Raw genomic sequence first — 12450 nt, forward strand, 5'->3', positions numbered from 1 at the left:
AATGAGTACATATTTTTGTTAGCTTAGTTATACAGGGGATTGTTTCATTGTTAAATCTCCATACATGTTTACACTATATTCCAATCAGGCTTATCCCTTCTATCACACTCCCTGCCTCCCTTCTCTCCAAAAGTAGCATCCCCAGTGAATTTCCTTATATTGTTTTTTGGGGGGGGTTTTGTTTTTGTTTTTTGGTTCCGGTCGTGGGGCCTGAACTCTGGGCCTGGGTGCTGTCCCTCAGCTCTTCAGCTCAAGGCTCGTGCTCTACCACTTGAGCCACAGTGCCACTTCCGACTTTTTTCTTTTTGCTTATGTGGTGCTGAGGAATCGAACCCAGGGCCTCAGGCATGCAAGGCAAGCACTCTACCACTGAGCCACCTTCCCAGCCCCAATTTCCTTATATTGTTTATGAGTACATATTTATAATCAGGAAGAATAAAAAATTTGACCAAAGGAAATTTTCAAACAGCCTGCTCAAGTATAACCTACTTTCTCCATGTTTTGTGATTGCAGCATAACCCTCAACTCAGCAGTCCCATTATTTCACCAGCGCAGTCACCAGCACCAGCTCAGCTGTCCACTCTGAAAAGTCTACGTCCATCTGGACCACCGCTTTCCATCATGTCCCAGTTTTCTAGACCTTTTGTTCCTGGTCAGGGTAGGTATATATGAAACAAGTCATAGCTTCAGAAAACTTTAAGATATCCACTCACAGTTATCTGGTAACTCATCTTGATATTGCTGCCTTTCTGTTTTCCACAGAGCTACATTTTCATCTTCACCCAAGTATATCTATTTACTACTATATATAAAGTCTTCTAATCTTAATGTTCTGTTGCTAATAATTGTTACTAATGAGTACCTAGGACTACAAGCATAAGCTACCAGTATTTGTCTTTTAAAATCATGTTTTAAAGAATTGGTAGCTAAGCTAGTGGCTCACCCCTGAAATCCTAGCTACTCAGGAAGCTGAAATCTGATAATTGTTGTTCAAAGCCAGCCAGGGCAGGAAAGTCCATGAGACTTATCTCTAATTAACTACCCAAGAAGCCAGAAATTAAGCTGTGGCTCAAGTGGTAGATCACTAACCTTGAGCAACATAAGATCAGGGATAGCACCCAGGCCCTGAGTTTACTCCACAACTGGCACCAAAAAGAAAAAAAAAATCATGTATGTTCTTCCCCATGATATAACCCCCTGTTGTCACTGCAGCTTGTATATACATTTTTCTAATTTGGGGAGGGGAAGGGAAATAACAAAATGCTGAAACAAGAATACAGGTTGACCCATTGTAACACTGAGGTGTACAAGACACTATGTTGAAAATGGACTTTACAACTTTGGGGCGGGCGGGGTGTTGGGGAGGTGGGGCGGAAAGGGATGGTAGGGGAAAAACAAAGCAACGGGAAGTAACAGTGCTCAATAGGAAATGTACTTATTACCTTACTCATGTAACTGTAACCCTTCTGTGTAGTGTTTTTTTTGTATTTTGATTTTGTCAGTCGTGGGGCCTGAACTCTGGGCCTGAACCCTGTCCCTGAGCTCTTCAGCTCAAGGCGAGCGCTCTACCACTTGAGCCACAGTGCCACTTCCGGCTTTTTCTGTTTATGTGGTGCTGAGGAATCAAACCCAGGGCCTCATGAATGCAAGGCAAGCACTCTACCACAAATCGCAGTACTACAAAAATAAAAAAGGGGGCTGGGAAGGTAGCTCAGTGCCTCGCATGCATGAGGCCCTGGATTCGATTCCTCAGCACCACATAAGCAAAAAGAAAAAAGCCAGAAGTGGCGCTGTGGCTCAAGTGGTAGAGCGCTAGCCTTGAGCTGAAGATCTGAGGGACAGCACCCCAGGCCCAGAGTTCAGGCCCCATGACCGGACCCAAAAAATAAATAAATAAAATAAAATAAATAAAAAAGAGGGCTGGGAAGGTGGCTCAGTGGTAGAGTGCTTGCCTCGCATGCATGAGGCCCTGGCTTCAATTCCTCAGCACTACATTAAGCAGAAAAAGCTGGAAGTGGTACTGTGGCTCAAATGGTAGAGTGCTAGTCTTGAGCTGAAGTGCTGAGGGACAGCGTCTAGGCCCAGAGTTCAGGCCCCACGACCGGCAAAAAAATATATAAATAAAAAAGGGAATATTGTCAAAATATAGTGAGCAGTTTTTTATATTTATTTATTTTGTCAGTTGTGGGGCTTGAACTCTGGGCCTAGGCACTGTCCCTGAGCTTTTCAGCTCAAGACTAGTGCTCTACCATTTTGTGCCACAGCATCACTTCTGGTTTTCTGATAGTTAATTGGAGATAAGAGTCTCAGGGGCTTTCCTGCCAGGGCTTGCTTTGAACCACAATCCTCAGCTCTCAGCCTCCTGAGTTGCTAGGATTACAGGCTGAGCTACCAGCCTGGCTATGGTGAGCAATTTTAAAAACAAATTACACAAACTGAGTGTCAATGACACTTTAGTATAATCCTAGCTACTTAGGAGTCTGAGGGCTGATGATTGCCATTGTTAGCCAATCCTGGCAGCAAATTCCACTAACCACTAAAAAGCCAAAAGTAAAGCAGAGACTCAAGTAGTAGAATGCTAGCCTGGCCTTGAGTACAAAAGCTAAAGAATAACACCCAGACCCCAGTTCCAGCTCCAGGGTCCCCACCATGATATTAAATAAATAAAATAATTAGTTACACAGGCTGGACTCACGTTTGTAATCCCAGCTATACAGGACATAAAGATCTGGTAGTTTTCACAGTTTGAGGCCAACCAAACCAAACATTTATTAAAATTTCCATCTCAATCCATAATCCATAGTTTCATGGAAATAGCACACTGTATAGGTAACAGGGTGGACAATTGAAAGCAAAAACGCAAGGCCCTTTCTGGAAAAAATGGTTAAAGCAAAAATAGCCTGGACTTATGGTTCTCATGGCAGAGCAGTACCTAGCAAGCTTAGTCCTCTGAGTTCAAATTCCAGTACTGGAAAAAAAAAAAAAGAAGTGGGGGGCTAGGAAGGTGACTTAGCAGTAGAGTGCTGCCTCTCATACATGAGGCCCTGGATTCGATTCCTCAGCACTACATAAAAAGAAAAGGCCAGCCGGGCGCTGGTGGCTCACGCCTGTAATCCTAGCTACTCAGGAGGCTGAGATCTGAGGATCGCGGTTCAAAGCCAGCCCGGGCAGGAGAGACGGTGAGACTCCTATCTCCAATAAACCACCAGAAAACCGGAAGTGGCGCTGTAGCTCAAGTGGTAGAGCGCTCGCCTTGAGTTGAAGAGCTGAAGGACAGCGCCCAGGCCCAGAGTTCAAGCCCCACGACCGACAAAAAAAAAAAAAAAAGAAAAGGCCAGAAGTAGAAGTGTGGCTCCCGTGGTAGAGCACTAGCCTTGAGCTGAAGAGCTTAGGGACAGCTCCCGGGCCTAGAATTCAAGCCCCACAACAGACCAAAGACAAATGAAAAAAAAAGGTTAAATACACAGGTATTTCAAAAAAGAAGATATCTGTTAAGATAACCATTAAGTCTTTCAGAACTTACTTAACATTGTCAATTATTAGGAAAATTTATATTAAAAACAGAATGAAATGTCACTCACACCTACTAGGAGTATAAAATGTTAAAGCCACTTTAGGAAAAGTAGTGGCAGTGTCCTGCAATTGCTATGCAACACAGCAATTTCATTCTGAGGTGAAAAAGAAATTGAAAACATTCTCATACATACAACTTTGTTTTATAATAGTCCAAACTAGATGTGACAAACAATAGGAAGCTGGCCAAATTTATGGTATCTCCTTACAATTGGTTATACTTAATAGTAAAAATGTACAGAGCAGGCTTATGCACAGCAATATGAATCTCAGAGGCATTATATTAAGAAAAAACAAGGGAAATAGTGGCTGGAAATGGTAGAGTGCTAGACCTGAGCACAAAGAGGCTGAGGGACAGCGCCCAGGGCCTGAGTTCAAGCCCCAGAATTGGCAAAAGAAAGGAAAAGAAGGAAGGAAGAAAAGGGAGGGAGGGAAGAAAGAAAGAAAAAGAAAGGAAGGAAGGAAGAAAAGGAAGGAAGAAAGAAAGCCATTTTCTGGATACCAGTGATTCAAGCCTATAATTCTAGCTACTCAGGAGGCTGAGATCTGAAGATTGTAGTTCAAAGCCAGCCTGGGTAGGAAAGTCAGTGAGACTATCTCCAATAAACCACTCAGAAAACTGGAAGTGGTGCTGTGGCTCAAGTGGTAGAGCACTAGCCTTGAGCTAAAGAGCTCAGGGACAGCACCCAGTCTGAGTTCAAGCCGCACAACCGACCAAAAAAAGAAAGAAAGAAACAAGCCAAGCCAGACAAGTCACATATAGTATCACACTTCTGTAATTCTAGCATGGACTAAGGCAGGATAGCAACAAGTCTAACCTGGGCAACATAATGAGAAAGGACTTTATGGTTGAAAGTCCATTCATTGTTTTTCTCTATTATAGTTACGAATGAGGAGAAAAGGATATAAGATATCCTGAAGGTTGTGGTGGGCTAAAGCCATAGGAAGGAAAATGTATGTGTCCAGTACATACTGTTTCGTTTTTGTTTTGCAAGATGAATTGGACTATTTTCCATAATGAGTAAAATGGTGGGAAGTGGAGAAAAATAAATTTTCTGAAGGCATTTTTCTAGCACTTATTGATAACTCTCTTCTATTTACAGATTATACTAAATTCAGTTGTTCATGGTTTAAATGAAAGTGTAACCCAAATTAAATTTCCAGGACAAACTTTTTGCTGTCAGCATTTATTAAGCCATTACTGTGTGATGGCTTTAGTCACTCCTAAGTGAAGAAAACAAATGAAAGGTCTCCATCTTGACTACCCCAACAAAGATTTTTAAATGAAAAAATTTAAGAAGAAGATATATAGGCACTGAACACCTGAGCTCCTCAGTCAAAAAATATTTACATTGAAAATTCAAATTTAGGGCTGGGAAGTTGGCTCAGTGGTAGAGCGCTTGCCTTGCATGCATGAGGCCCTGGGTTCGATTCCTCAGCACCACATAAGCAAAAAGAAAAAAGCAGGAAGTGGCACTGTGGCTCAAGTGGTAGAGCACTAGCCTTGAGCTGAAGAGCTGAGGGACAGTGCCCAGCCCAGAATTCAGGGCCCACGACTGGACCCAAAAAAGAAAAAGAAAATTCAAATTGAATTTAATGAGAAATGAAGAGCAGACTCAAGCCAGGAGTTTGGTGGCTTATGCCTGTAACGCTAGCTACTCAGATGGTTGAGATCTAGGAATCATGGTTGAAAGCCAGCTTGGGCAGAATCGTCTCTGAGACTCTAATCTCTAGTTAACTAGCAAAAAGATAGAAGTGGAGCGGTGGCTCAAGTGTAGAGCACCAGCCTGAGTGAGAAAACCAAATAAACAAAGGGCCCTGAATTCAAGCCCCATTAATTGCATAAAAGAAAAGAACAAGCCGGGTGCTGGTGGCTCACATCTGTAATCCTAGCTACTCAGGAGGCTGAGATCTACCCAGCCTGGGTAGGAAAGTCCATGAGTTCTTATCTCCAATAAACCACCAGAAAACCGGAAGTGGTGCGGTGGCTCAAGCAGTAGAGCGCAAGCAGTAGAGCGCTCGCCTTGAGCTGAAGAGCTGAGGGACAGTGCATCTTTTGGTTAATACAACTCAGCTGTATGTAATTAATAGTGAATTGGGGAGATAGAATATAATGGTTTCCCGAGTTCTTTCTGTCTAAATGTATTCTGTTTTGGTTTTTTTTTTCCTGTTTTGGTTTTTTTGGCCAGTCATGAGACTTGAACTCAGGGCCTAACTTCTTTTTGTTCAAATCTAGCATTCTACCACTTGAGCCACTGTGCTCTTTCCAGCTTTTTCTGTTTATGTGGCACTGAGGAATCAAACCCAGGGTTTCATGCATGCTAGGCAAGCACTCTACCACTAAGCCACATTCCCAGCCTTAATAATACTAATTAAAAAAAAAATTAGGGGCTGGGAAGGTGGCTTACTAGTTGAGTGCCTTGAGCAAAAAAAAAAAAATTAATAGTTAAAATTGCTTCAAAACAATCAGTTTTAAAATAACTTCTGTTGTATCCTTATCATTTCAGATATTTACCTAGGCTCTTTAAAAATATATGGCATGATAATAACAAATTGCCTCGTGAAGGTTAAAATGTGTTTGTGACTTTAACTAAGTATCACTATTCCACAAGACTGTGAAACACGTGCAATTTATGTAATCACCTAATCTCAATTTTTTTTTTAAAGTGAGAGATGGGATGGGTTAGGAGCAATGGATGACTATGTTGTCAGACACCTTGTACTCATATATTTTTGTAGAATGGGAACTTCTTTGTACAGCTACTTAAAGATAATAAATGAAATTAATTGAAATATCGCAATTTTTTTTGTTTAGTTGTGGGGTTTGAACTTGGAGCTTGGGCACTGTTCCTGAGCTCTTCAGCTCAAGGCTAGTGCTCTACCACTTGGGTCACTACACCACTTGCAATTTTCTTATGGTTAATTGGAGATAAGTCTCATAGACTTTCCTCAGATCTCAGCCTCCTGAGTAGCTAGGATTACAGGCATGAGCAACCGGCACCCAGCTTACTAAGCATGTGTTCTTACTGAGGAAGTCATACGTCCAGTCCTTTATTTTGTTGGGTTTTTTTAGGTATATTTAGATATATAATATCTAAATATATTTAGATATATTTTAGATAGAGTCTCACTTTGTGCCTGAGTTTGTGCCTAGGTGCACCTGCCACAAACACAACCACTATATCTAACTCTCCATTGAAAATAAGTCTCCCGGGGCTGGGAAGGTGGCTCAGTGGTAGAGCGCTTGCCCTGCATGCATGAGGCCCTGGGTTCGATTCCTCAGCACCACATAAGCAGAAAAAAAAAAAAAGCCAGAAGTGGTGCTGTGGCTCAAGTGTTAGAGTGCTAGCCTTGAGCTGAAGAGCTGAGGGACAGCACCCAGACCCAGAGTTCAGGCCCCATGACCGGACCCAAAAAAAAAAGAAAATAAGTCTCCCGAACTTTTCTGCCTGGGCTGGCCTCGAAATACAATCCTCCCAATCTCAGCCTCCCAAGCAACTAAGTTCACAGGCATAAGCCACCAGCACCAAGCTATTTTTTAAATACATAAATTATCAGTATTTTATACTGTTGAATTTGTTTCTCCTGTTCTTTACTTTGGACAACTCAGGAAACTATGGGAGGTACATTAAACATTAAAATGTTTTTGTTGGCTTATAGGAGATGCCAGGTATCCATTGCTTGGCCAGCCTCTGCAATACAACCCTCCTGCAGTTCTACACGGACACATTCCAAACCAACAGGTATGAATGACAGCTCTCTGACCTCATAGGCTTTGTCACAGAACAACATATTCTGTTGCTAAGAATGTTGGGGACTGCCTATCTGTTGGTACTACTCAAGAAGTGCTGCGTGTGCCACAGGCAGCTGCTTTATGCCTCTAAGCACTGCCTCCATCAGGATCCGAGCAAGGGAGTTAAGCAGTGGCTGATAGGGTGAGCTAGGAGTGCTACCAAAAGACAGGTAGCCAGGGCGAGAGCCCCCTTCAGGTGACAAGTTACAGTGAGAGACAGAACATATTGCTACAGAGCAGAATCCAGAAAGCTTGTGGTTTATTTCTACTGAAATACAAAACGCAAACTAAGAATGTTTGCGCATATTTCAGCATTATCAACCTTGATTCTCAACTGTTTTTGTGTCTCCAGGGTCAGTCTGGAAGCAGGCATGGGAACAGAGGAAGGAGGCAAGCTAAAAAAGCTGCATCTACAGACCTTGGAGCAGGAGAGGCAGGTGTGTCCTCAAGTGGCAATTGGATTGGGGTCTGCAAAGTTGTGACATTCTGAAAATACACTACACTGCAGTTTTGTTTTGTTTTTTTGCCAGTCCTGAGGCTTGAACTCAGGGCCTGGGCACTGTTCCTGAGGGATTTTTGCTCAAGGCTAGCAGTCTACCACTTGAGCCACAGTACACTTCCAGCTTTTTCTGTTTATGTGGTACTGAGTAATCGAACCCAGGGCTTCATGCATGCTAGACAAACACTCTACCACTAAGCCACATTCCCAACCCTTTTGTTTTTTGTGCCAGTTTTAGGTTTAAATTTAGGGCCTGGGTGCTGTCCCTTGAGCTTTTTTGCTCAAGGCTAATGTTCTACCACTTGAGCTACAGCTCCGCTTCCAGCTTCTTGTTAACTGGAGATGAGTCACAGACTTTCTTACCTAGCCTGGGTTTGAACCACAATCCTCAGATCTCACCTCCTGAGAGATCTGTTTTTGTAACTCTGTTTTGGTCCATATGTGAGAGTAAATATAGAGGTGCAGATGAGTTTAGGAGCAATGAAAGGGAACTAGAGAAAAAGGTGTGAGAGGAGCACTAATGTGAACAGCCTCTGTGTTCTTTAAGAAGTTATTGTCACACCCATGGAGGAGATGCTAGCAAAGTGCTCTCACTTTCATACTTTAACTCTCTATTCAAGAATCTTGGCCCGGGGCTGGGAAGGTGGCTCAGTGGTAGAGTGCTTGCCTTGCATGCATGAGACCCTGGGTTCGATTCCTCAGTACCACATAAGCAAAAAAGAAAAAAGCTGGAAGTGGCGCTGTGGCTCAAGTGGTAGAGCACTAGCCTTGAGCTGAAGAGCTGAGGGACAGTGCCCAGCCCAGAATTCAGGGCCCACGACTGGACCCAAAAAAGAAAAAGAAAATTCAAATTGAATTTAATGAGAAATGAAGAGCAGACTCAAGCCAGGAGTTTGGTGGCTTATGCCTGTAACGCTAGCTACTCAGATGGTTGAGATCTAGGAATCATGGTTGAAAGCCAGCTTGGGCAGAATCGTCTCTGAGACTCTAATCTCTAGTTAACTAGCAAAAAGATAGAAGTGGAGCGGTGGCTCAAGTGTAGAGCACCAGCCTGAGTGAGAAAACCAAATAAACAAAGGGCCCTGAATTCAAGCCCCATTAATTGCATAAAAGAAAAGAACAAGCCGGGTGCTGGTGGCTCACATCTGTAATCCTAGCTACTCAGGAGGCTGAGATCTACCCAGCCTGGGTAGGAAAGTCCATGAGTTCTTATCTCCAATAAACCACCAGAAAACCGGAAGTGGTGCGGTGGCTCAAGCAGTAGAGCGCAAGCAGTAGAGCGCTCGCCTTGAGCTGAAGAGCTGAGGGACAGTGCATCTTTTGGTTAATACAACTCAGCTGTATGTAATTAATAGTGAATTGGGGAGATAGAATATAATGGTTTCCCGAGTTCTTTCTGTCTAAATGTATTCTGTTTTGGTTTTTTTTTTCCTGTTTTGGTTTTTTTGGCCAGTCATGAGACTTGAACTCAGGGCCTAACTTCTTTTTGTTCAAATCTAGCATTCTACCACTTGAGCCACTGTGCTCTTTCCAGCTTTTTCTGTTTATGTGGCACTGAGGAATCAAACCCAGGGTTTCATGCATGCTAGGCAAGCACTCTACCACTAAGCCACATTCCCAGCCTTAATAATACTAATTAAAAAAAAAATTAGGGGCTGGGAAGGTGGCTTACTAGTTGAGTGCCTTGAGCAAAAAAAAAAAAATTAATAGTTAAAATTGCTTCAAAACAATCAGTTTTAAAATAACTTCTGTTGTATCCTTATCATTTCAGATATTTACCTAGGCTCTTTAAAAATATATGGCATGATAATAACAAATTGCCTCGTGAAGGTTAAAATGTGTTTGTGACTTTAACTAAGTATCACTATTCCACAAGACTGTGAAACACGTGCAATTTATGTAATCACCTAATCTCAATTTTTTTTTTAAAGTGAGAGATGGGATGGGTTAGGAGCAATGGATGACTATGTTGTCAGACACCTTGTACTCATATATTTTTGTAGAATGGGAACTTCTTTGTACAGCTACTTAAAGATAATAAATGAAATTAATTGAAATATCGCAATTTTTTTTGTTTAGTTGTGGGGTTTGAACTTGGAGCTTGGGCACTGTTCCTGAGCTCTTCAGCTCAAGGCTAGTGCTCTACCACTTGGGTCACTACACCACTTGCAATTTTCTTATGGTTAATTGGAGATAAGTCTCATAGACTTTCCTCAGATCTCAGCCTCCTGAGTAGCTAGGATTACAGGCATGAGCAACCGGCACCCAGCTTACTAAGCATGTGTTCTTACTGAGGAAGTCATACGTCCAGTCCTTTATTTTGTTGGGTTTTTTTAGGTATATTTAGATATATAATATCTAAATATATTTAGATATATTTTAGATAGAGTCTCACTTTGTGCCTGAGTTTGTGCCTAGGTGCACCTGCCACAAACACAACCACTATATCTAACTCTCCATTGAAAATAAGTCTCCCGGGGCTGGGAAGGTGGCTCAGTGGTAGAGCGCTTGCCCTGCATGCATGAGGCCCTGGGTTCGATTCCTCAGCACCACATAAGCAGAAAAAAAAAAAGCTGGAAGTGGCGCTGTGGCTCAAGTGGTAGAGCACTAGCCTTGAGCTGAAAAGCTGAGGGACAGCGCCCAGGCCCAGAGTTCAGGCCCCATAACCGGGACTCCCCCCCCCCAAAAAAAAAAAAAAGAATCTTGGCAGTTTGGCAGTTAGGCTAAGTGTTGTTATACTTGTTTTACATTAGGAACAGAAAGTTCAGAAAGTTGATTTAGGGAAACCATTATTGAGTACTATGTTTTATGTATGCAATTACCACTGAAGACTGGTATCAGTAGCTTAGCAACATTAGCTAAGCTAACATTGTTAGCTACTGATACCAGGGGTAACATTGTTATGCCCTGACTAACAAATAAGTAGGAATTATTTAAAAGGTAGCCATAATGATAACAATTTGTGGTTTGTAAATAATGTCAAAAAATTCTGTTCATTTCCTATGTTGTATTTGGTAACAGGGGGGTATTCATCTTAAAATTTTTTCCATTCTAGTTGTTGGCAAGGTCTTGGAAATTACTGAACTACCTGATGGAATAACTCGCATGGAAGCTGAGAAACTGTTTGGGGAACTCTTTAAAATTGGAGCCAAGATCCGGTGGCTTCGGGACCCCCAGTCCCAGCCCCAGCTACATCGTCACCCTCTCTGCTGTGGCAGTGGAGACAGCACTGTCAACTCTGAACGCTCTAAACCCAGTGACTTGGCCTCTACATACACGGTCTTAGCCACATTCCCCTCCATTTCGGCTGCACAGAGTGCCCTGAAGAAACAAATTAACTCGGTTAACAAGTTTAAGCTGAGAACAAGCAAGAAGCACTATGACTTTCACATTTTGGAAAGGGCAAGTTCTCAGTAACAGCCCCCTTTGGACCCTTCAGTCTATGGTTCCCCTGCCCTCTTTCATCTCTGATTGGCTTGGTATTTGGAGCTTCTCTTAACATTATAGAGACTCCTAGAATGTATGGTCATTGTGATATAGCTGTTGAAGGCCAGTGATCCAGCAAAAGGAAGAAAAATTACACATTTTACCCCACTGACTAGAGGAATCCACACAGGAATGATACAATTAGCAGCTTTTTCCAAGGAAATGCTGTTCAGATGCCTCCTAACTTTTATAGTTATTTTGTTTTATATTTCTGAATTCTTGTATCAGATCCAAAGCTCTATTGTACAGCAAATTATTCTTCAAAGTGATTATAACCAGTTGCAACCTGTATTTCTTTTGCAGCCAGCACACTATGACCCAACTGAGAATTTGGGGGAAAAAGAATGCAGGAGTGGAATAACCAAGTCAAAACCATGTACATCTTTTTGGGGGGCTGAGGGTAATAAGGAGAGCCCACAAATAGAAGATTACTCTTCCCCTGTATATCTATAAACACAGAAACATTTTCCAGAAAATACAAAACTTCCCTGTAGGGTCCTTATTCATTTAGGTAGTATGAATGTTAAGTGTAAAGTAAATTATGTTCTTAATGCCTCTTAATCAAACCACTTATATTCAAAGGGGAATAGGAATCATCCTAGGCAGGAAAATACTTCCATTTTTTTAAAGTGTCCCTCCAATAACTAAATGCCACTTAACCTGCATTCCCCTCCTTTGGGTTTTTTGGTCACCTATGGAAATTCCTTTGATGAGTGCTGGAAACTTCTTAAGTGGTTTAAATTTTGTTTCCATTGTTTGCAGCGGATTACTGGACATCAAAGATTCATTGCACTTAGGAACCTTCTTTTCAATTTCTGTGTAATTTGCAAGGCTGTACAATGTGTGCTGATGCAAGCCTTTTTCAGTTCAAGAGAATAAATGTTTACAAATACAGATTACTTTGTCTTTTTAATTATAAACACTTTCATGATTAAACAATTAAAAATAGTGTATAGTTGGTTTTAGCTTATATATTTTGCACACAACTGTCCAGTTGGGCATAATTACTTTAACATACATCTTTCTCCATTGTTTAGCCAAGAAGAGTCATGCTGCTGGGACTCTACAACTGAAGTTGGGCAGCTGTGATGTGCCTTTT

At 41.9% G+C, this 12450-nt stretch overlaps 1 protein-coding gene across 7 annotated transcripts in view; it reads left to right on the forward strand.

Moving 5' to 3' along the window:
• The window catches only part of R3hdm1 (R3H domain containing 1), a 160024-nt gene extending 147777 nt beyond the window's left edge, over positions 1–12247 (forward strand). For all 7 annotated transcript variants that reach the window (XM_013030827.1, XM_013030823.1, XM_013030821.1 and 4 more), the window contains 4 exons: positions 514–658; positions 7234–7316; positions 7719–7803; positions 10921–12247. In XM_013030827.1, coding sequence (XP_012886281.1) covers positions 514–658; positions 7234–7316; positions 7719–7803; positions 10921–11282 — 675 coding nt within the window. In that variant the 3' untranslated portion in view covers positions 11283–12247. The remainder of the gene's footprint in view (positions 1–513; positions 659–7233; positions 7317–7718; positions 7804–10920) is intronic.
• The last annotated feature ends 203 nt before the right edge of the window (positions 12248–12450 follow it).

The sequence above is a fragment of the Dipodomys ordii genome, unplaced genomic scaffold, assembly GCF_000151885.1.
Source record: "Dipodomys ordii isolate 6190 unplaced genomic scaffold, Dord_2.0 Scaffold133, whole genome shotgun sequence".
In the NCBI taxonomy this organism is placed as follows: Eukaryota; Metazoa; Chordata; class Mammalia; order Rodentia; family Heteromyidae; genus Dipodomys; species Dipodomys ordii.